The sequence below is a fragment of the Emys orbicularis genome, chromosome 14 (genome assembly GCF_028017835.1).
Source record: "Emys orbicularis isolate rEmyOrb1 chromosome 14, rEmyOrb1.hap1, whole genome shotgun sequence".
Classification (NCBI taxonomy): Eukaryota; Metazoa; Chordata; order Testudines; family Emydidae; genus Emys; species Emys orbicularis.
The window spans coordinates 19,272,316-19,298,515 of NC_088696.1; the positions used below are offsets into that span (position 1 = coordinate 19,272,316).

The 26,200-nt window shown below is 38.3% G+C and overlaps 1 protein-coding gene across 1 annotated transcript in view; it reads left to right on the forward strand.

Moving 5' to 3' along the window:
• Positions 1-26,200, forward strand: part of LOC135888686 (transcription initiation factor TFIID subunit 4-like) — a 207,145-nt gene that overhangs the window by 145,847 nt on the left and 35,098 nt on the right. Inside the window, exon 14 of the mRNA XM_065416440.1 lies at positions 1,397-1,519. Within this exon, the coding sequence (XP_065272512.1) occupies positions 1,397-1,519 (123 nt within the window). The remainder of the gene's footprint in view (positions 1-1,396; positions 1,520-26,200) is intronic.

The window sequence follows — 26,200 nt, forward strand, 5'->3', positions numbered from 1 at the left end:
TGTCAAAGAATAGCCAGATTTAAAACGTTAAATATACTACATTTTAAGCACTCTCTTTCTTTGCCAAAGAAGGTTAACATATGCAATTAATCTAGTTAGAATAAATTGCAAAAAGAAGTAATATAAAATCCAAAATGATGCAGGAAATAAGACATTTCATACATTCCTGCTTTTTTAAACAGAAAGTGAAGGAGAAAACACACAGCATGTTCTGTTTGTTTATTTAAGCACCTGATCACTCAGCAGTGATCAGCAAATTCAGATCTTTCATTGTCTGTGCAATTTGCAGTTAAATAATTACTGAGTCATTTCTAAGCACTCCTGCCAATTCATGTTTTCTGTCACTGAGGAGATGTGCTTGTCCCAGTACAACCTGTCAAACTTCAAGCCACCATTGAAGCACTTGAAACAGTGTCTTATGATCTTCTGTGGAGGTGGAGCAGTTAAATCAGTGAGAGATTAGAAAGCAAAAACCTCTTCTGAACAAACCAAATCATTGCAAAAAATAAATAAATGTGAAAGTAATGCTGAGACATGAATGATTGTGTCTAATTAAAATGTATGTGCTACATTACCTAACCACGATTTTAATTGCTTTTGTACAATGTTAACACTACGCTTTTTGTGCACTTATCTGTGGGAAATGTTTGTGCTCATTAACTCTTTCTAAAGGGATTGTAGAATGTGTAATGAGTAAAACAAACTGACCTTTTCAGCAGAAGGCTATCATATTTTTTCCTATTTTCTGTTCTTCCCCTTTTTGCAACAAATAGTATCTAATTTGTAGATCAAATATGTTGCTTTCCTTGCTCCATTCTGTGACTAAATCTGGTGTTAACTAAACCCTAATCCGTTACAGTAATTGGAAATTCAACTTTTCATTACCATGTTGCCAGAAAAAACTTTTACTAATGTTCAGATATAGGGATTTTTGAGTACTTTCTGAAAATGAATATTAAGTGTAGGTGAAATGGTCAAAATAAACTTCAGATTTTGAAATGAAAGGAAATGTTTGAATTATTGTACTATTTTCGCTTTTTATTTGTACTTAGAGTCTTCATAGAAGTCATAGTCTGGAGATGTATAGTACATACTACTTGCCAATGAAATAAATTCCAATGTTTAAGGGTGGGATTTTCAAAGGAAGCTCAGTGATTTGGAGAACAAATCCCATGGAATCCAATGGGATTTGTGCACCTAAGCCACTGTGACACTTTTGAAAATCTCACCCTGACACTGCATGTTTGAGTTGTTAAGATCTGGCATAGCCATATACAGCATGATCCCGTGAGACATTTGGGCACTCTCAACTTTCACCACTTTGCATGATCAGGCCTGAGAGTAACATTTGATATGTGAATGAAATTTAAAATTATATATTTTTTCCCTGTAATAGATGCAGCAACAAGAACTAGCACAGATGAGGCAGAGGGATGCCAACCTAACTGCATTGGCAGCTATCGGTCCACGGAAGAAACGGAAGCTTGATTCAGCTGGCTTACTTACCATAGGAGGAGAGGTAAAAAAACCAACAACAAAAACTATTAAATTTATTGTGAAAATCAATAATTTTGGAAACACACTAGTAATTACTGTGAAATACTCCTGAGTACAAATCATAACTACAGATTCTGAGAGTTGGTATTCTTAGTGGATTATGTAATGTGGCAAAGATGATACAAAATACTGAATCAGAAAAAAATAGAGTCCAGATTCTTTGATTTACCACCCAAAATCCAGAGACGATAATGTGGAATAAATTTAGTCTAAAATGAGATCTCCATTATCTTAAACTTTCAAGAATCATCTTTCAATATATAATTTTTCTTTGACAATAATTAAGAATTAAACCAGAAGGACTTAAGCCTCTATCTAAAAATGTTTTTAGAATGCTTTTAAAATTAATGGTTCAGGCTAGGCAACCAGTGACCTACACAGGAAAGGTGAAAAGAAAGAACAAGTCAGGGAGAAATATCATTAGCAAGTAGTTGGAGTTGCTTGAGGTGTGGGTTGCTTGTGTGTCGTGTTGGTAACGGTCAGTCTGTGTTACAACTGTGTTACAAAATGGCTGCCCCCTCACACTGTGAAAGCACAGTTCCATTTTTATAGTGTAGGCAGGACTGTATACTATACAGAACAGCTGTCTCACTGATCCAGGCTAAATCATTGAATGTTCCAGCGTATATGTTTTAACATGCTTCAAACCACTGGTGAAGCACTTCAGACAGAGTATCTCAACAGAAGTGCATGAAAGAACAATTATTCTTTGTGCTAAAGAGCATACATCCATGACAATGGGTACTTCAGCCTGGATGCAGGACCAGATTTGTTGGTAGGCATTCCCTTGTTGCCTATGATTTCCCTCAAGTTCCGGCTGCCAACTCCACCTGCACAGCAGCAGGCACGTTTAATTCCTACCACAGAGCTTCATGTCCTCTGACGCACATGTATTTTTAGTGTAAACCCACCCTAAACAATCTATCTGGTTTTGTGCATGATTGCCTCTCCTCTTCTCGTCTCTCCGATTCAATGGATTTAATACACTGTGTGAGTAACCACAACAATACAGGTGGAGAAACATCCATAAGAACCTTATCTGTATGAAGGATGGGCTTATCCATCAATACCAGGTCTGTTTAAAAATGAAGCCTTCGGTTAAAGGATGGGTCTTTTATACCCTTGAGCCACGGAGAAGGGCAGTCAGGGAGGTCCCAGCTGTCACTGATGTTGAAAAAACATACGGTGGGGTAGAGGCTACTACTTCCTCTTCACTTGATCATTTGGAGCTGAAATAAAGGGAATTTTTCAGCCTGAATAATTACTGCACAACCCTCTTTGTCCTTGACTGGCCTGTTTCTGAGTGGTCAGCAAAGGAGCTTTTAGCTTCCAACCTTCTGTCGACTGATGAAGAACCTATGGGTTGTGTTTGTTGGAACATGTGCTAGACGGAATCTGAATTCACCAATGGAAAGGGTTAGTATTGGTCAGTTGCTTAATGGATACTGCCGAGAGTGTAGAAATCCACTGAAATAGGGAGCAGCCTTTGTGACCACATAATCACAAACTGTGGGCCTACAGTCACAGAAGGTGTTAAATCCTGTACATAGTCCTTAATGAGTAATATTAAAGAGTATAACAGGGAAAGTTTAGAAAGAGCATCATGTGACGTTTTAGCCACAGGAATCCCACTGACTGTAACGAGTTGTTTGGCTGTTACCTCATTCAGTACTTGAAAATTTTACTTTCTAAAAGTTCAAAACAATGAGAAGATGCAATCTACTATTGAAGTTAAGTATCATATTTAGAAAAGATCTGAATGTTCATTTACATACGTAATTCTTATTGATTGCAAAGTTAGCTATTTCTCCCTCTACATAATGCAATTGTCAGTTATTATTTCAGTTTTGTCTCTCTTTCCAGTATTTGTGTACATGGTTTTTTAAGGTACTTACATTGGAAGCATTTTTTGTGGATGTTGCATAACAGCAGGATTTATTTAGGACTCTTTAGTGCAAAGATCTGATGCTTCTGGTAATGCAGAAAGTGCTCTTCATTTTACAGTAAGTTATGATAATTGAACTAACTACAGACATTTAGTATTGCTTGGATTCATCTCTCTGCTTGGGCCAGAAAATACATTGGTAATTAATACTGGTTAAAATGATAATTCATATTTAGAATATGTATAATTGTGAAAAAGCAATTTCAGATACTGGGATAATTTCACCTTTGCTGAGATGAAAGGATTTTGATTACACAAACTGTGTAAAGAAATATTGCCACCTATCATGAAGAAATAGAACCATCGAAACATATTTTACAATATACTAAGCAAATTCACTGTGATGTAATTTTAAAATAAGTTAAACTTATGATTCCTTGAAATGTTAGTTGTGTTTGTGTGAGAGAATAGGTAATAACGTAAGTTTTCTTTTTTCTTAAGCAATTGATTAAATACTCCGCTACACACTTCAGTTGATGTCAGTGGTGTAATTTTAAATAAGGCTATGAAATAGGAACAAAACTGTTGAACTGACCTGCTATCAAAAGGTGTGTATGATAATAAAACCAAGAGTTGGTGGGTAATTTGTGTTATATTTATAAAGAAAATATATTCCCTTTTAGTTTCTGTCAGGGCTAACTCACTGTAGTTCTCTGTTGCTTTATCTTCTCATTCTCTGTATGCTTCACTCACTTTGTGTTTAGTCCTTTCCTTGTCGTCTTTCCTTTATGTGATCCTGTAGAAATGCAACTTCCTCTGTAGCAGCTCATAGCCCAAACCAACATTCAGGCTGTTTATTACTATATTAATGTAGTTTAATTCAAGAGGAGAGGGAAGGGGAAAAGGGAATGTATGATGCCTTTCAGAGAATTGAACTTGATCATTTCAGTAGGTTCTTTTTATTTGTTCATCTGATGATTTCTAATGATGTTTTGAGAAATTAGATCCAAAATATTAACATTACTTTGATTGAAGGGCTTGGATTTTTGTGGCAGGGTTTTGAATTTTGGACCTTTCTATTGTTTTGTGAACCTCAAGTGTTTAAAAATCATGAGTCAGTGTTCCCAAAATCATAAGATTTTAATAATAATAATAATGATAGACTTTGGGTTGTTTTGCCTTTTTTCATTTGGAACCTGTATGGTTCATGTTTTCAAGCTTTTCTCTGGAACCATGAGGGTTAGAAACTTGATTTTCTTTATAAAGCAGAGATTCTAATGTAATTGCAGGAACTGGGACTTTAAGAAAAATACTAAATATCACTAAATTCCTGATGAATTTGCAAGAGTTGCTTCTAATAATTAAAAATCTGTCTGAGTATCCTTATACAGGTAGCTAAATTTGTATATTCCATGGAGTGAAAGTGCACAAGTTAAGTGCAAATATTTGTCTAGATTAAGCAGTAATATTAATTAACACATTTTGGCTCTTCATCAAAAGAGACAGCTAGTGTCCCAAAATATGTAAGTATGAAATATATGTTTGAAATATCTGAGATTATCGTTTGTTTAAATATCAAGTGAAAGCAGCATGTGAAGGCCCCTCTCCTGGTACTTGCTGGCACAGATGTTTTTTGAATACTGATCTTTCAACAGCAGCTTCAGGGCTAGTTCAGTGAATCACCACTTATTGAAGACAATCATTTCAGAGATAAAGAAAAGGAACCTCTAACATAGTGGAAGAGCCACCATCTTAAAAATACATAGCAAGCTAACCCCAGACCTCCATCCTCTACCAGAAAAAAAAAATTGCTGAACTGAATTGCAGAATGTTCAGTATCAAGTCCTGGATCAGTAGCAGGATTGAGGTCCAATACCTTGTTTCCCTTCAGGACTAGAAAGCATATCTTTATGTCATCCAGGGATAGAGATTCCCATATAGCCCTGGAAGGTCCCAAAATGACTGCACTTTAAAATGGTGACATTTGATGTACAGAAAAGCTGATTTAGGTCAGTTTAAGTAGTATTCTAAATGCATATAAAAGACTCCTTATACTCCTTCCAGCCTTCTGCCCAGATGGTGACAATAGATGGGTAGTTACAGCTTGCCTTGAAGGTCACAAGACCTAGGCTATGGCAGATTGGTTGAAGAGATCAAGGACCCCTCCCAGAGAATGCCTTACCAGCAGCTCTCTCATTGTAATGGAGACTCCAGCTGAAGTGCCTCTATTGATCTCAGCTGCAGCAGTATGACATGAGGCATGCAGTGATCTTTCCAGGGAACCAGATCCCAAACCAGTTAGACCTTTACAGGATTAAAGGCAATACAGTGAGTTCCACTTGGAAGTCAGGGTGAATTCCAGAGCACTTGGGGTAATGTGCTCTTGGCATGGAACCCTGCTTAATAAGCAAGGCACCACATTCTGCACCACCTTCAGCTTCTAAATGGTACCGAAGTGCAGCTCCACATAGAGTGCTCTACAGCACTCTAATGTTAAGGTGATAAATGGGCAGCAGGATGGGCTTGTAGTTAAGGCATTGGTCTGGGGCTCAGGAGATCCGTGTTCATTTACAAATTCTGTCTCAGACTCCTGTGGGCCATAGGTAAATTGCTTGATCCTCCCTATGCCTCAGTTCTCTATCTGTATAATAGGGCTAGTAATACTTCCTTACCTCTCAGAGGTAATGCAAGGATAAATTCAGCCCAGGATCTAACCCACCCAAATTATGCACCCGCGTTACAAATGGAACGCTCAGTCCTTGTAGTAGGGATGTCAACATAAGCTCTTCTGGATGCCTCCCACCTTCCACCAGCTTTCACTGTCTTGTCCAGATTAAGTCATATCCAAGCCCCAGCTTCATTTAGATACTGGGTAATTTGGTCTTCTCTGACTGGGTCAGACATGATTAAGAAGTGAAGCTGTTTTTCATCAGTATACTGAATGCATTGCAGAACATGTCTCCTGACAGATTCCCCCAAAGGCTTTTCTACACTCTTTGAATAGGAAGAGTGACAAGATAGCCCCCTGTGGTATCTGGAGGGACAAACCTTGTCACAGAGGAGCAATTGTCCACAACTACCCTTTGGATTTTCTCAAAAAAAGCCACTCAAGAACAGCACGATCCATCCCTACAAGATCTGCAGATAAGTCAATAGTATCTCAAGATCGGTGTTAAGATCTATGCTGATAGATTTAAAAGAATTAGCACCGATACTCAGTCTTCCTCTTTTGTTAGGAGGAGGTCATATTTCATGCAACCCATGCAATTTCTACTCTCTGCCGCATTAGGCTATACATTTTACTCTTTGGAACGGAGTAATTTTGCAACAGAGCAAGATCAAGTTCCCTTGTGTTTCCTGTTCTAATAAACAGTTTTTACCTTGTTCTTTATAGCCCCTTATCTTACTGCATCATTAGATTTTTGTAAATACATTTATTTTTAAAAGTATGGGCAAGAAGTGTTTAAAAATAATTGAGTCTAAGAATTCTTTACACTAGATAAACTTGAGTATTCTGAAGGCTGATATAATAAGATTATAACTTCTTCATTAATGTTTATGATCTGGTGCTGTAAACCCCATGGATTGACAGAACTGAGCTGAGGGAGCCTTTATGCTCTATTGCATCACTGTCTACTTAGGCACTCTTCACTCCATGGATCACCAGTGGGAGCCGCGATCGGCCAAACCTGCGGACGGGGCAGGTAAACAAACTGGCCCGGCCCGCCAGTGGCTTTCCCTACACAAGCAGCGTCCCAAGTTTGGGAAACACTGGACTAAATAATTTTTTTTTTAAATTGTGCACAGTGTGGACAAAATCTACTGCAAATATCTGTTACAACACTGTCCAGATGTTCCCCTAACTAGTAAGTTCACATTTTTTGTCATTCCTGTAATACATTTAAAAAATATATACATTAACAATAATAAAAAGGGCTCCCAGGCTGAATTCTTGTTTACCAGGTTTAAATCCAAACTGGATTTTAACCCCTGTGATAGATTTTTTTTAAAACCAATATCCTATTTTTACTGTATGAAACAAGATTCACAATCAGTATGTTGATGCATTTCCATAGATACTGTCTGCAATAAAAAGGCAATGGAAACATTAGACTGACTGTTCTGTTTAACTGCAGCATTGTTAATGAATTAGGCTACACTGGGACTGAAATCATCTGGAATATTTTCCTATACCCATTGCAAACAGGTTGAATTATTATGTATATCCCTCTGATATAGGCAGTGAGTCAAGAGGCAATAGAATAATTTCGCATGTATCTCTGTTGACAGCAAAAAACGAAGAGGAGGAGGAAGTAAGTCAGCCTGCTATACAAGAATATAGAGTGGCTCTGTGCCAGTGAAAGCATTCTTTTTTCACTGGCAGAACAGGTTTGCGTACTGTGTGTATTCCTTTGAGCTGTGTAACACAAAATACTCTGACAGAGGTTCAGTGATCTTAATAATTTCCCCTTATTGGCCAAGACAAATTTGGCTGCTGCTTCTCTTGGAGATGGCAATGGTAGTTGTTCCCAGCTGACTGCAGAAAGGAGTTGACCTAACACCCAGAAGCAGATCATTTGAGGATTTCTTTCTATGCTGCTCAAATATTTTTCTCAAGGCATACTTTTAATACCGCTATATATGTCATAAAATATTTGGGTGTGTTTGGAAAAAGTGTTTATAGTCCTCCTCTGTGCCAGAAAGGATTGCACATTAACAGGGAAGAAGAGGTTTAGGCCTATATCCTCATGTCAAGGTCTCTCCTATAGATGCTTCTCCAGAAGAGGCAGTGTTAGGCCAGCACCATCAGGTGGATTTTGTTCCCCTTCTCCCGGCCATCTCTTTTGATGTTAAAATGGACCTAGTGGGCTGGACTCATCTACTTTTTCCTTCTAGCTAAAAAATATATTTTCTGAGACTGGGATTTTGAAAGGTTCTTAAGGAAACTGGGTGTTTAAAATCCAGTTCGATTGGATGCCCTAATGCCCTTAGGCTCTTTTCACAATCTCAGCATGGGGATTATCTCCTTTACAAGGGTTATCAACTCAATGCAAGACTCTCTTGGACTTTCCATTATCTAAAATATAATGAAGACATATTGGAATAATGAGCTCACCCTTAAAAATATTATCTACCTACCTGAGGTACCTGCAGTCTCCCAAGAAGCCTGCCTTGATGCTCCTAAAGTGGATCTTTTTATTGTGGCCTGTTCCAAATTCTTATCCATTTCACTACATTTGAATGTCATCTTATGATATTCTTTTGATGAAAAGGCAGAGGGGACCTTGACTAACAAATTGGAGATGGCAGCATCTCACTTAAGAGTTCCTGTCTTACCCATTGTATATTTCTGCAGTCATTCAGAGTCTGGATTGAAGAAATATACAGCTGGAATACAAGATCCCCTGAAGTGTTAAAAAGAATATCATCAAATGTAACTGGGCCGCCCATGGCTTCAGTGGTACAACTCAGCATGTAGTAAATATGATCCTTCATTATAGGAAGCTTTGTTCTGGTCAAAAGAGCTCCCTGTTTAAGATCTTGGAAATCATAATACAGGAGCATATAAACTAAGACTGATGTCTTTCACTGTTTTCTTGATCCCCTGCCCACTTCTGCCAGGACCATACCTTAATTTTGAGTGTCTTCCTCTCTTACAACTTGGGAGAGCACTTAGTGGATGCAGTTAAACATCTCTTCCAGATTCAGGCCCTGTCCCAATTTTCAAAGATGTTGTTCTGAGGTGGTCTGTTGTCATCGATTTGTGGTGCTGGCAGGGCTTTACCTTATTAGCCCTCAAGTGCTTAGTAAGTCTGAGCCATCCTTAGTCCAACAAGACTATCTTAGTACTGTCGTAGGATTTTGATCAAACCTTTATTTAACTCTGACGTTTCTCTTGTCCATACTGGTTCCATACATTTTTAACCATTCTGTCAGTAAACACGTTGCCTTTTCAGAGCTTGGTTTCACAATATCTGCCAAGGATAAAGTTGAGGGCTGAAGTGCTCCAAGTGTTCTTTCATGTTGTAAGCAAATCTTTTTGGAGTAATTTTGTTTCTGTTGCTCAATGAGCACACTAATTTTAACAAAAGTTTTAAAGAAAGTGACATTTAAACTTTGTTAAAACAGTTTAATAGTTTAAATGAAAAATACAAATTTAGTTATAATGGTTCATAAGAGAGATAGTAAATCAATAAAAGATTTTTTAAAATTGTTAATACAGCTCTGAAGGTGATTTCTTTGTGAAGCCACTTGTGAGTATCTGTCTCCAAAGGAAAACAAAAATATCCTGCTGAATGGATTGTACATCGGAGGTGCCAGAATTATTTACATATATATCTTAGATAAGAGAAAAATTAAAAGTGTAAGTCAATCAAAATATAATAGACCATTCCCATTATCAACTCCCTGCCCTTCCGGTCCTTCTGAGTGATGAGTTAAGGTACGTCTTCACTTACATCCGGGTCCGGATGTAAGCAATCGATTTTCTGAGTTCGATTTATCGCGTCTGGTTAAGACGCGATAAATCGATCCCGGATCGATCCCGGAAGTGCCCCGGATCGATCCCGGAAGTGCTCGCCTTCGACGCTGGTACTCCAGCTCGGCGAGCGGAGTACGCAGCATCGACGGGGGAGCCTTCCTGCCGCGTCTGGACCGCGGTAACTTCGGACTAAGGTACTTCGAATTCAGCTACGTTATTAACGTAGCTGAATTTGCGTACCTTAGTCCGAAGTGGGGGGGTTAGTGTAGACCAGCCCTTAGTGTCACCACACTGACCCACTTTGCTTCTGCAGCAGAGTCCCTGCCTCTCTTCCCCCTCCCTGGGCAAGCCAGACAACGCACTCCCCACCCTCCCCACACATTTAAGGACAGTATCAAGAATGAAAAGTAATAATAAAATGTTACATATGTGTCTAAGGAACTATATTATTTGGCTGTTTGCACAAGGGGGCAGAGTTAAGGTTGTACATAGTCTGCCTTTTACTTTGGCATTTTCTGATTGAATGCTTAACTTTGCAACGTTAATAGTTTTATTTTTTTAATGGAAGTTCCTATTTGGTGTTATCAGGATCTTCCCAGTCTACGTACATTGATATGTACAGTCCATGTACATTTGTTAACCGTTTTCTTCTCTAGACACTAAAATATCTCACCAGCGATCATTTCCCCACTGTTTTAATCTGTCACAAATGTCTTGTCTTACCCCATTCGCAAAAAATGAAACATTTGGGCCTCAATCATCCAAAGACATGTATACACACTTAGCTTTATGCGCTATGATTAGTCCCTTTGAAGTCAAGACTACTCATAGGGAATAAAATAGTCACATATGTTAAGTTTTTGCAGGACCAGGGTGTATGTATTCCTGTAAATTTTTTTGCTTTTACTAGTGTGTGTGAAGGCAGTTTCTGCTTGTCTAAAAGCCAAAACTGATTTTATTTTAGCAAATACCTCATTTCTATTTTTTCTCAATGGTAAAAGCTGTTTCTGTTGGTGAAAATGGATAGATTGCATATTTTAGTAAAGTCTCATGTTATTTGTCAATGAGAACTCGGCAGCAGCATTATTATTTGATGAGTGTAGGTGTGGGCTGTCATTCAGATTGTGTTTCAAAATACGGTAAGCTATTTATTTTGCTTTAAAAATAATTTAAAAAATTGTAATTGTGATTTCTTTATATTGATGTCCTTTTGTTACATAGTCCCTTCTAGTGAGTGACTGGGAAAAATGGTTTTTTATTTTTGTTTTGCCTGGAGTCAAACAGGAATATGCTGGTTAAAGGGATTCTGTGGTAGAGTTGGACTGGGGAGGGCCTGAGGGAACTCGGGGAGCCATGTACCACCAGCAGCTTGTCTGTGCTAACTAATTATAGCTAGTGTATTGTTTACTTTAGTGGTATACTCCTTATTTATTAGCTGCTTAGCTACTGCCTGCCTTGGAGTTACAGGCTTGCAGCCAGTTGCTTCAGGGATGGTATAGTTGGAGGGGACGGGCATCAGCCACTACAGGAAATCACAACTCCCCGACCTTGTCATGTATTTTAAAATAGAGAAAAATATTGACAACAGAGGGGAATCGGAGGGTCAAAAAGTGAACTGGACAAGGAGAAAAAATTGGGAAAACTTCGAGGACCTTTTCTCTGTCTATAAGGACTGATAGATAAAAATAGACTTAAGAAGGTTTAGAGACGAGATTTACAATAAACACAAAGGGTAACATTTTCATAAGTGTCTCAGGGCACGTCTTCACTACCCACCGGATCGGCGGGTAGCAATCGATCTATTGGGGATCGACTTATCGTGTCTAGTGAAGACGTGATAAAATCGATCCCTGATCGCTCTGCCGTCGACTCCGGAAATCCACCGCGGCAAGAGGCGGCAGCAGAGTCGACGGCGGCGCGGCAGCGGTCGACTTGCCGCCGTCCTCGCAGCCAGGTAAGTTGACCTAAAATACGCAACTTCAGCTACGCTATTCACGTAGCTGAAGTTGCGTATCTTAGGTCGACCCCCCGCTGTAGTGTAGACCTAGCCTCAGTGATTTGGGAGTGTCTTGTATCCAAAAGAAACTAAGGTCTGGTCTACACAGAAGGGTACTAGTTTCAGTATAGGTGTGATTTTATACCACTTTAGTTAAACTGGTGCAACTATGTGTGGACATTCTTATATAAGTTTCAACCTGATTTACATCTGTTTATTTAGCTTAGCACAAGCTAAACTGATATAAGAGAGTCCACACACACAAAGGTGCACCAGTTTAGCTCAATGATTTGAGTGCAATCAATAAATCAGTGCAATCTCTGTGTATAGACAGGCGCTAAGTCACTTCGGAGCCCAAGTAACTGAGACAGCCTCCTATGGCTATGACTACACTGCATCTGGGAGGGAGTCTTCCAGCCCAGGCTGACAGACGTGCTAGCGGTGCTCGTGCTAGCATACTAAAAATAGCTGTGTAGATGTTGTGGCTTGGGGTGGAGCTCAGGATCTCAAGCCTAGGATGGGCTATTTTAGTGGTGCTGCTGGGGAGGGGAGAATGTATGACTTCTAATAGAAACATGATATTTTCCTACAACTGTATCTGAGAAAGTGGAAGACATCACAAACATTATCCATAGCGCATGGAAACGGTGGCTGTTCATGCCAAAATCAGCAGATAAGACGTATTTCCCCTGCTTTGCTGAACGTATCAATCTCTTGCAGAGCCATGACAATAACAGTGAGACGCTGTATGAAGCTGCACTTCTCTACAGTGGGCCCTTTATTGAACAGTTTAAAGGAAGCTCAGTTAGCAGAACCAGCAGAGTGCAGGACCCATAAAAAGGCAAAGTTCCAATCTCCAAAGAAGGAGGTAGAAAGTAAAGGGAACATAACAGGTTAAACAGCTTCGGCCAAAGATGTAAGTACCCCTAGGCAGACCAGCATCTCTAATCATTGGTAGTGGTACTAGCTCTGAGGGGAGGGAAACTCAGGCTGGTGCTCTCATGTAACATTAAAAAGGACAAGCATTCTGTCAGGGGAAAAAGGCATTGGCGTGGGATTTCTTCTCTTGATCAAAAAGACAGCAGCACTGCAGTCTTGCTTTCCGTATAGAAAAGGTGTTAGCAGAGGGGATTTTTTTTCCTAGGCTTTATCACTAATCTATGATGCTTCTTCCCAAGATATAAAAGAAGTCACCTAGCTTTCTGTCTCCTTAAGAGATTTGGGCTCGTCTCAATTTTAATCTTCTTTGTTACTTTTTTCCTATTGCAGTTAGAGATTTTTAAGGAATGCTTTTACAAAGCAGTATGCACATGCAGCTCTGATGGACATAGAAAATACGTCAAATGTCTGGCTCTCCAAAAGTCAACATTAATTCTGTGTTCTTTGCTAACAATTCTTCATAAATACCAGCAAATGCAGGTTCAGAAGACTGCTTTTGCCTCCCTTGATTGAGGTAAGAAGCTCTTTCTCTCAACTTTTTCTTCTTGGGAAAAGTTGACAGCCATTAGTCCTTACTTTTTGGTAGAGATCTTGCTGAGAAAAAATTCTCTTCAGTTCTTATTAGCCCCAGTTATAACCACAACTTTCAGAGCTCACTTTTATGTTCTTGTTAAATTCAGCTGTTACCTTACTTTAATAACAGAAGGAACATCTATATAAGAATTGTATGTACTGTTCTTAGTATTTTTGTGAGCTGTGCAGATAATTCCAGAGGATGTAAGAAGAGAGGAGGCTTTTTTACATTCTTCTAATTTCACAAGATATCTTCACTGGTTCACAGCCAGCACTGGAAGAATTCTAAAAGAACACAAGTTTAAAATAAGGGGGAAAATGTCTTTTTAGAAGAAAATACAAAGAAAAATGTCATCCTTGGCTAATCCCTATCTTCCTTCACCACTCCATCATTGTACAAAGATATGGCATTCTGCACATTTCCATCCCACCTGGTAGCTGAAGTTTTACATCCAAACAGAAATGCCCTATGTCTCTGCAAACCTGAAGGTATCTCCTACCACTTGTTTGATAACAACGTCTTAATTTCTTCAGCAGTATACTCTGACTCAGGGAGTATGATTTCTGAAAGTAAAATATTGAAAGAATCCAAAAGGTGACTATCTAAGTGCATTCCCTTATCTGCTTTAAGAATTGCTTTCTATCTAAATCTTGAATAAGTTATTGAAAATTTTAATCAAGAAATCTAGTTGATATTACTAAATGCAAAATCAACAACTGATTTTACTTTTAACTGCGCATGTTCGTTGGCTGCTCCTGCTTATAGACAGGAAGAATTACAAAGTGTGGTCTTTGATTCCATGCTAGATCAGCAGACTTCCTCAACCCTCACCCATTTGTTCATGGCTGAATCGTTGTGAAAACAATCATAAGTTATGTTAGTGAATTCTTCAAGTTTCACCTGAGATTAAAAAATCCTTTACTTATGGTCTCATGGGAGATAATCACAGAAGCCTCTAGAGTATAATTTTAAAGTACTGATTCTAAAGCAACTTCCACTTTTATAGAATATTTCCTCTAGTTCTGCATGGTCAAATAATGTAAAGCATCTACTCTTTAAGCTAAGAAATCTCAGGCATCTGGTCAATTTGCAGCAAAAAGTTACTAAGTATGAAGCATATATAATATATATTCCCCCCTCCCCCTTGGGAAAACGTAAGAACCTTAAAAATTTTATTACTGATTCAATAGACATCTTCTTGATAATGTAGTGGAAAGACTCTAAACTTCCAAATATCAGCTTTGAATATCCAAAGGTTTTATGGCTCATAAGCTGGTATTCTTCACCATATTTACTTTAGCTAATGTACTCCAGTTAATTGTTCAAAATTTGCGATCTACTGGTGAGTTTGGAGTGAAATTGGGGATTTTCATATAATCATTATAGCAAGAGGCATCACATACAACTTTTAAAAGGGCTTGTGCTATCTTCTTTTATTAAACTACCGTAATTCATCCAAGTGATAATCAAAATGTTTTTTCATACCCAATGGTCTAAGTCAGTGGTTCCCAAGGTGGGGTTCCCGGACCCAAGGGATCCGCTGTGAATTATGCAGGGGTCCGTCCCTTGAGCCAGCACTGGAATGGTTTTGCTACATGGAGGATGCCATTTTGTTCTCAAAATGGTGTCCTCCACACAACATGACATTGCACAGACAGTGCAAGAGATCATGCTAGTAGGAGTATTCCAAAGTACCGGAAATGAAAAGGGTCCGGGTCATCTAGTCAGATGCCCAAGGAGTCCTGGGGGAAAAAAGTTTGGGAGCCACCTTGTTTCTCATCTTCATGTTGCTTAATTACTACATATTGTTGTGGCAAATGTATTAAATTGTGTGGAGGAAGCAGTTGGGTGAAAAGGAAAGCAAAAATTCTCATTGTGGAAATGTTACTCAAAATGTAGGTTCTGCAGAATAGTTTTTTGCTCCTCTTAACTAAATAATGACTTCACCCCTAATCCTTTCCACATAGGAGGAGTCTATAAACAAGAACCCACTATAAGTTACTAATCAAATTTTTAGTTACTTAGTTTAACTGTATATTTAGAGACATTGCTGTTTAATTTAAAAGCAGGGTATATATTTAATGGAGTCCACTTCAGTTGGAGGCATATTACAAATCAGATGCAGGACAATGTGGGCAAAGGAAAGTTTTCCCAAATAACTTGGGCTATCACATACAACAGACAGGAAATCATAATTTAAAACTTTCGGAACTGTTTAATACCTCATTGCACCTGATATCTTTGGCTGCCTACTTTGGGAACAGATCAAAATGTCTTGATTTTTGTTCTGCACATTGTGGTATCACTTTATCCAGAAAAACACACTAACAGGATCTTCCACCTTTACTTTCTCCCTCTCAAGGCAAAGCTACCTGAATTCTGTGTGGTTAGAATGAACATCAAGTAAAATAGACAAATCAAGCTGTATCAGATTAATCCTCCTTAAGCAGCTTATCCTCCAGTTGCATAAATGACTACATATCATGGAGAACTTGTTCAGAATTGACACCAAACTAGAGAGAGAGAGAGAGTGTGTGTGTGTGTGTGTAAATAAATGGTTTTACCTACCTACTTTGAAGTCTACCCTTCAGTTGAATTCTTCTTCTAAATCTTGATAATGGAACACTTCTGGCTGACTGTACCATATCATCATGACAATAGATATACGAGAAGCATGTCATGTTCACAGAACACTACAACAGTCACACTTTGTCTTGACAGGGGAATTGCAGCATATATAGAGTAATTCATGTTGACATTAAGAACTTGCAGATGGACAAATTAAATAGTGAAATCATTAAAGAAATTTATGTAACTAGTTGAGTGGTCTTAGCAAATTGGTTGAGCCAGTTACTAAATCCAAAAGGTTTTGAAGGAGATTTCTTCACCACCACAAATTCCAGATTATATATTTATTTGTGGCTGGGCTAAAAACGTATGCATTCCAAAGATTTGCTAAAAACAAAAGATCTCCTTGCTCAAATATTTTGATAAAATCCTTAATTTTAAAATTTTAGACAAATTCTGAGATCTTTTTTACCCACTTGAACTTTGAGAAATAAGTGTGAAAAGGAGTCTAGAGTCTAGCTGAGGATAAGGCATTGTAAACTTATTTAAATATTTTATTTCACTCTATTTAAAAAGATATGTCTGTAATTTGATAGCCAATTTCATCTTAAATTTGTATTAAATATTTTAAAGACTACTTACACAATTCCATGTGTATCCTTCATTTAGACTGTTTTCCTTTGTGCAAATCAGATTTTTGTCCAGATAAAACAAAGATGAGACTTTAAATAGGAAAATAAACACATCTTAAGAGATACTATTTATAAAAGAATCTCTTCTCTTTGATAGTTCACAATTTTTATTCCCAGATATTTCTTTTATTGAACGGATAATATTTTTTTTGCTTTAACGTGTTTACAAACTGTCTAAAATGCTGAGTTCTTAGGATGAATATAGTCTCCATGGTTAGTCCACTTGGTGAGAAAATAGTATCTTATTTCTTTTTCTGCAAGACATGTATAAGTCCATAACCATAAATGCACACAGGTAAACCATTCTAAGAACAACAAAGGGGGCCTATTTTGCCACCCCTGTCTGTTTTCAAGTAGAGTCACCTTTGCATATATGTGACTATCTTTCCTCCCTCCATAGGGCTTCGCTTCCTGACCTTTTCCTGATAGATGGGTAGTGCCAATATGAGTTTTAAAATAGGCAGGAGCCACTGATGTCCTGGAACTGCACTGTTCTTCTCAGACTTTAATCCTTTCTCCATATTATCTCCTTCTCAGATTTTCAGTGTCCCAGGCAGGGCCGGCTCTGGCTTTCTGGCCGCCCCAAGCAACAACAACAACAACAAAAACGCGGCGCGGCCGGAGCCAGGGTGCAGGGGTACTCCCTGCCCTGCAGATGTGCCCCGGCTAGCGAGGGGTGGGGGAGGGAGTGGGGAGAGAGAGAGAAGGGGGCGGCCGTGCCCCCTGCCGAGAGGGCTCCACACCGCTCCGGTCGGCTCGGAGGGAAGGACACGGGCTGCCCTGCCGGGCTTGCTGCAGGGCGCTCCCGTCCTCCACGCCGCTGCCCCCTACAGGGCGGCCGGAGCGGAACAACAACAACAACAAAAGCGGCCGTGCCGCCCTAGGATTGGGCGGAAAGCCGCCTCCTACAAGCTACCTCCAGGGCTGCCCCCTACAGGGCGGCCGGAGCGGAACAACAACAACAACAACAACAAAAGCGGCCGTGCCGCCCTAGGATTGGGCGGAATGCCGCCTCCTACAAGCTGCCGCCCCAAGCACCAGCTTGCTCGGCTGGTGCCTGGAGCCGGCCCTGGTCCCAGGTATTCAGGAGCTGTATTGCATAAACAACCATAAAACAACCATGTTTTAAGGGTCAGAGATACCACTCCCTCCAGGGCCTGTCACTCCAATTCTGATGTCAGCCAAAGGTGGTAGCTAAAGAGCATAATGAGTGGCTCCCTTTCACCCAGTCATTTTGCATATTCCCAGCCTGAGATGAATGGTAAAAAGGGCTCAGACTCAGATCCCTATTTGGCTGGGCTATAAGCAAACTTAAAGAATAACTTTTACATGTGTTTGTCAGAAAATATAAAGGTTGCATATTTAAGTTATTTTTTAAAGCCCAAAGTGAACTTGAGTATGAGTACCTTCCAAAATAACTCCAGAACAACAACATTCATATTGCTTTAGTTTCTGATTCGAATCAGTGACATGCTTTTACTGTTCTTGGGTCTCCCTTGTGGCAGTGTGTTGTACTGTGGCCAAGCCCTTGGGCCATCTCAAAACTGTTTATTTTAAAACTACAGTATTATTACCGAAGGCTTTCTTACACAAAAAGTCTGTGAGCAAGGGACCAAGCTGTTCTATAACCCTTATTTAACTCATGTTTTTATTCTGGACTGCCCCTTAATATGGATGTAACTTCTCTAGGCTCACATATGGAAGATGGCCCATACTGATGAAGTACTCAAGGGTGAATTGACTGCATGCCAATAAGGGGTAAAATTCTGGAAGGCTGGCTAAATACAAACGTGCCGCTAATTTCCTTCAGAGGTAAACAAACAGGTTTTTCTGTTAATGTTTGTCAGTATTTTGCTAACAGACATTTGCAGACTCTAGCTCAGGATAATAATACATTTTATTTATATGGTGCCTATTTGTCATGGAACCCTGTTGCACTTTGATAAATAGATGACAGTAAGTATTTAAAAGGACTGAAAACTTTAGCAAATAGAAAAATCTTGGCCATGACAGGCCAGTTCCCTGATACTTTTAAAGTTGGAAGGCCAAGCATTCTGGAAGCACAGGCCTGCAGAGTCAAAAATATACACTAGTTAGGACCCAGATTGAACCAAAAGCCTTATTCTCTCCCATTAAGAGGGCACAGTCCTAAATAGGGTGATAAAAGCTCATTATGAAAATTGGAACTATCCCCCTTTAGGTTTTTAAACTTTAAAATTAAAGCCCCGATCGTATTCCACACACACGTAAATTGGCAACCATTGCAGAAAGTGAAATAGAAGGTAGACCGAACTCCCTCTTCCCACCCCTCATGATTGTGCTGTTTCCTTCTGTACTAGCTGAAGGCATCGGATCTGCTGCATGGGCTCCCCATTGTGGAACATGGTGCCATATTACAATATGGAGGTCATCACAGCGGCATTTGATTACCAGGTCAGAATGCGAAAGGGAAGGCTGGCAGGCTGGCAACATTTTTAGTTACTTTTCTGTCCTAACCACAGTTGGCACCTGATCATATAGTCAGCTCTGTGTCCTGGTCCACACCACCAGGGTCATGATTTGTTCATTCATGATTCATTATCAGAGGCCTGAGGGAGTACAACTTCCCTTGCACCTGACCAAACCTAACCAATCAGCATATTTATATATCTTCCTAGGATTCAGTCTCAATAAATTTTTAGTCATACCCTCATGGATCTCAATGACACAGATCTATAGGTATAGCAAATTCATTAAAGACCCTACTGCAGCAGAGCACTTAGAGCATGTGCCCAACTTTAAGCACATGAAACCTAAGCTTGGAGAGAGAGAGACACTTTGGGAATTATCTGCATAACAAAGTGATATCCCAAACTATATATTTGTAAAATGTTTCCCCAAAGCGTGTCTTTTGGTATATATACTAACTGCATCAGAGCCAATGCTAACCCAGGGAGAACACCACTTACAGTGTAGTCCAAGGAGATGAGAATTCTTCTATTGTCATTGTGGCTCTGCTTCTATGGGTGATCTTATCTTCTGTGCTTATCTCTTTGCCTTTGTTATTCATATCCAATGCTTGTGTGAAGATAAGCTCTTATGCAGAACAAATATTTGCAAAAATTCCTTATCCCTTTATTTCTATTTAAAGGAATGTTCACTACTAATTTTTGACATTGGTACAATCAACTGAAAAACCCGTTGACTGGTTTTCCACACTCAGCTTGATTATGCGTCCTGTATTTTAGACTCCTTTATCTGGATTCTTATCTTGTACCATGATGCTATTGGTTGCATTTGCCTTTGCATGTTAACAAGCGTAAGAGTGAGTGAGTGACAGTATGACATTGCCGCTAGAGGAGATATTTTCTGCACAAAGACATGGCATTTCTGTAACTCAGATAGCCCTACTCAAAAACTCATATTTGATGAGCAGAGTTGAGGACCACCTTGTAAAATGATGCCATACCAGAGTAATATGTGCGTATGATAGACATGAGAAATTATGCACATTATGGGTATTGAGTTATTTCTGGTGATGCACACTTTTCAGAAGAAAGGAATATTTCAATGATACGTGAGTTCAAAAATTTAAGGAAATCATTTCCACAGACAAGAAAGATTAAATTTTAGCTATAATCAGTTAGGATAAGGCTTCTACGTGGATGAGGAAAGAGATTTTATTCTAGAAGTCTCCAACTCATTTGGCTCCCACGAGAGGCCTATGCTAAATTGGGGAAATGTAATTCTGAGATTCAGCCAGATTGTGCCGAGTAGACTGGAGAGAGTAAGAAACAGTAGTCAGTACTTTCTGTCAGCTTTCTTGTAACATTTCTGTTAACTAGAACTGCAAGGTATTGGATCTTAGACTCCTGCTTTAGTTGTCTAATCAGCTTCAGTTTAGCTGACTTATGCAATAGATAATTGAGAAGTAATCACTAAGAGTTTGCTAATCAAGTGGAAGATGTATGAATATTGGGGTTGATTTCTGATGTACTGCACAGGTACTGTAGAAGGTTACCTCTTCTGATTGAAGTTTTTTTTTCCTTTTGTAAAAAAAAGCAGCATAATTAATCAGGCTGTAATGAATTCAGGTACTGCCATTTGTCACCTTAACAGAGAAGTTATCAGAGCAGGTTGAAATCCAAATTGGAAATATGGTTACTATTACTATTGATTATTTTTAAAATATTTTAATGTGTAATGTAATAATAGATTCCTTTTGTTAATGCTTGGGAAGGCAGATGTCATATTGTCTGGCTTTAAATATATATTCAGGAATGATTGTCAGACAATTAACCTAAAATTATGTAAAGCTTAAAATTGTAAAATATCTCGTAAAGTGGAACAATATTTAGGAGATTTTTTCCTATAAATGAATGTGCCAGTTTTGCCTGGAAATATTACATAGCCACATGTGGAGTCTCTACAGTTTGAAATGGAAAAATCAACTCAAATTTATCTTTACAATGAAAAATCTCAGATATATAGTGTGGAGGTTTTATGAAATGACCAAAATTTTACAGTGTTACACCTAATGTGGTATGAGTTGTGTTAACTGTTGTAATCTATAACATTGGGGGGGGGGGGGTTAACTGCTTTGGGAAGAGAACTCATGGGCTAAGCAGGGTCAGGCCTGGCTGTTCAGTACTTCAGTAGGAGACCTCCAGAGCAAACCAGTGTTCTGCAAGAAGTAATTTAACTCTCAGCCACTTCCTTGTTACTGAGGTGGTTTTGTATGACTTTTTATTGAGATGTGAGATTGAACTACTAAGAGACACCACAGAGAGCTGAATTTGCATTTGTTGAATTATCTTGGTAACAGTACTTTTCTTTCTCTGTTAATACATTTTCATCCATAATCATTCTCTGCACGCGCAGTACAGAAGAAACAGAACAGTTATCTTTTTCATGTAACTCTTTAACAATTAACAACTTACCCAACACTATCCCAGCAATAGTTAGGAGACCAAGGTTTAGTCTACACTACCGCTTAAGTCGATGTAACTTATGTCACTCGGGAGTGTGAAAAAGCCACCCCCCAAGCAATGCAAGTTACATCGACTTAAAGCGGTGTCCACACCGTGCTATGTCTGCAGGGAGACACTCTTCTGCTCACATAGCTTCCGCCTCTCGTTGAGCTGGAGTAATTATACCGACTGGAGCGCGCACTCCCATTGGCATATCGCGTCTTCACCAGACATGCTACAGTGGCGCAGCTGCATCAGTGCCACTGTGCTGATGTACTGCAGTAATCTAGACTAGCCCTCAATCTCTGTTTTAAAAAAAAAAGCTGGTAAATTGAGATAAATAGGATCACAGGAACAAATTGTTTAGTTGTGCTGGCTTGGCCATCAACTCTCTCTCTCTCTCTCAGGATGGAAAAGGGTCCATGTCACCATGTACTTGGGATATTTGTTGTTCCTATAGTACATGGAGCTTCTCTATGCCTGTATGCCTGAATTCAGAGCTCCCTATAATAATCTAGCAAAGGGGAGCTAAGGAACACGCACAGGGAAGTATTAAGTAACTATTCTTATTAGATATACAAGCCATATTGTGAAGCAATAATGCAAGTGCCTAGTAATCCCTTTTCTTCACCTACTGTGTCTGTCTGCTCTTTTCTTGTATGCCGGCAATTTCATAAGAATCCTGCTCTCTAACTACTTCAGAGAACCAGAATCTTGTAAACATTTCTTTATCATTGGCACAGAATAATAAAGCAGACAGACAACTGTCACATGAATGATTGTGTAACTTGTACACATGCCTGTGTCCCAAAACAGGGCAGGCAGATGATATTTTTAGCCCACTAGCCATAACTGTGTGAACTAGAAGAGGGATAAACCCATTTGTGTGAAGTTTTAATATACTCAAACACTGAAGATTCATAATTTGGACAGGACCCAGAACCTTTCAAGATTCATACTCTCTAAATTGATTACAGTAAGAGGGCTGAAGAATCTGCAGCAGATCAGGTGGAAATTTAATGACATTATGTTTAGTAGTATCTTCCCCCCAAGTTTGGTTGCAGTGAATGGGTGAAAGTGGAGAAATATCAGAGTTGAATGTTATGTTGGTTCCTTTTGCTCCATTCCCTGGATGCTATCCAGCACTTCTGACGCTATATGTCATCTGACTGAAGCAATGGGGAGGGTTTTGGAGGTGATCCTTGGTCATTATTATCAATTACATGACAATCACCTTTGTCCACCTCCCTTGTCCTTCTAATGATGATTTCTTGTACTAAGGATTTTGGAGGTTTGAGAAGACTTTATTCCCCATATATGGTGATGATGGTTATCTCTGCTTCCCACCATAAAATATAGAGGTGAAAGCACCTGTTAGGTGCATAAAGATTATTATTTATTACTTATTTTATTATTAATGTTTATGATGGTAATGCCTAAGGACCAACCAAGAATGGGTCCCTTTGTGTTAGGCACTCTACAAACATGTGTTGCAAAACTCCTACAAGTCTTTGTTAAAAACAAACAAACAACCCCTCTCCCCAAAAAATTCTAGGTATTGTTTATAAGACCTACAAGGTCTCCGAGTTCCACCATGTTTAAATATAACCATAAAAATACTAGCACTTACGTTTATTTTCCCTTTAATTTATGTAAGTGTATTTAGTCAAGGCTTAACATTAATTTGTTGAGATCTGATGCAGTCTGAATTTTTCCACACTAGTGCTACACCACCATATTCCTATCCCAGACAGATCAGTCCCTTGTGATGTATTCTGATAGCTGGCCACCACTTTTTACTTTTCTTTTTGCCTTTCCTCTCTCTCCCCCCAGTTCCCCTCCTTCCCTTTAAAAAAAAATACAAATAATAATAAATTCAAGGCTACTTTGTTTTTTATGTGAAGAGTTCATTTTTATGGATTGAAACTTCAATTGGAAGGAAACAGATTTTCTGTGAATTATAATCATGTTAATTAATTCTCTGTCACTCCGTTATGATAATATGGAGACATTTCAAGAGAATCTAGTCTAAAGAATAAAATGCTATAAGTATTTATATACTTTTATTTCAGTATTCTTAATAGATTTTCAAGATACAATATTTTATCAATGAAAGAGTATTTTGGAACAAGATTAACAGTGCTTAGCCAAATAATAAACTAAGTCTGAACATACATTTGTGTAGACCTTGGTCATATTAAAGAGGAAATTAGGTTGGATCTGCTGTGCCATGAGATAAAACCCCAGTCTGAGTTGAAAGTCATAACAGTTTAAAAAAAAAAAAAGGCACAGTTTTAGAATGAAATGAGAGTGGAGACTTGGCAGGTTAGGTTTGCTTTAAGTTTATATGAGTTAAAATAACCCTTTTTAAAATTTTGAAACTGTAATTTACATGTTACTTTATTATTCAGATTTATACTAAAAGGGCAGCAGAAGTATAAGGAAGTTGTAAATTATTTTTCTTCCCCTTTATCTCAGTGAAGATTTATTTCAAAATCTTTTTTTAATATTTTTAATTTTGTTGTTTTTGTTTTGCCAAAAAGTAACTTCTTTCTCTCTATTAATGCTACTGAGAAATAAAGATGCTTTTACAAAATGCTTTCAAGCACAAAAGAAGATGGTTTTCAAGAGATTATTTTACATATTTACATATTTTACCTTAAGCATTTTGTAGTCACTGTCTACTGGTGAATGTATCAGATTTTTACACACTCTTTCAAAATGAACCAGTTTTGCTTCTAAGCCATTGCAAAGGGAGGAAATGAATTCTAACTTTTTTCACTTCATTTTCACATCCTCACATTTCCTTATTTCACATGGTTTAAAACAAAATGCCTCCAGCATTATTTTTCCTTTCTCAAGAGCAAAGTGAATGTGACTTTTCTAAGGGGGTCACAGGATGCCTCTAAGGCCTGTGGGTGTTACTGGACTGCTGCCTGCTTTCAGCTTAACTGAAGGGCTTGTCATAGTTTTCATCTCCTAAGAAATTAGCCCTAGGCGCTGGCCAGAAGCAGGAGAAGGCAGCATTATGAGTCCCACGCTGGTTATTTCCCACTGACATCAAATCCTGAGGTTTTTAAATTAATCCCACACAAAGACAACCCTTCATTTCAGTGCCAGTTTGAAATTAGACTGCAATAATGACCTTTTAAAGATGTCTAGTTGTTAAGATAACCCCCTGTTGAAACTTAAAGGTAGTCATTGCACCCTGTGTTGATAAGACATAACTGATGCTTTAGCAGATTTTTGTAAAGGTGACTGGAAGTCATGGCCAGTGACTTGACCTATGCTGCCAAAAGGAATGAAACTGATAGCCAACCAAGACTGCCTACCCTTGTCTCACACTAACTCTTACATCCTGAAGCAAACAAAGGATCTTTACAAAGTTCCAGCAATCAGATTAGTTACAAACTAGCAGAAAAGAGGACTTACTTCAGCACCAGAAAAAGTTAATATTCAGATAGTTCAGGATGTGAATTCATAGCTTATATTTTAATAAATGTTTTTGTTTAAGGCAGTTGGAGAGTGTTGGGAAATTAAGTATTAACAGTAACTATTAATATAAACGACTAAAGAGAATGATTGATCTGTGTAACTCTGCAATGCTACATTTGCAGCCAAATCTGGTCTAGCAGAAAATGGTACACACAGCACAGGAGATTTTTGTCTGTTGGAATAATCAGTGACTTGCATTTAGTCCTAAATGAAAATAATCATCCTAATTTTTCCTGTATTTTCACCTTTGGGTTTTTCATCATTACTCTGTATGAATTCATCATGTGCAAAGCTGTCTTTCATTATTAATAATAAATAGGTATGAAGGTAGAGATGATATCTCTTTGCTGCAGTCAAAATAGGTATATGTAAACAAAGGTGAGACACTGAAATTGGAACTAATACTACGTATCTAGAGGTATATTTGTATTTATTTGGGTAACCTTACTATTAACATTTGTTTTTGTGCATTCAAATTATATAGAGTATTTAACAGATTGCCATCATATTTTTTTTTTGTTTTGTTTTTTGGTTAAAATGACTTTCAGGCATCTGTGTCATTTCTTACTGCTTAGAATTGAATATTATATACCCAAACTTCATTTCAACTATAGCTCTTTGAATTTTGTGGTGTTTAAAGTAGAATGGAACATCAGTTTGATTACTCAAGCCAGTTTATGATACACACTATGTATAGTATATAAAGATTTTAATAGTTTAACCTTTATCAATGGCACCTCTACTTGAAGATATTAAATCTTGTATTATGTCCTATAGACTGACAACTTTTTAAGCTGTATGAGAGGACTTGACCTTTGAGTGTTTTCAGTTCTTTAATTGTTGTTCTTCAAAAATATACATTAAACATTTTATTATTTTGTGGTACACTACACCATCTGCTGCCATCATACATAGAAGTCTTATTTGTAAACACTTCTGTTTCATGAAAGGTAAGTATTGTGAAATCATAGTTTGAATCCAGAGATTTTGTGTAATCTATAGAATGCAGATGTTTAATACCTTTTTTCCTTTTTTTAACCCTTAGCATTATTTAGAAACCATAA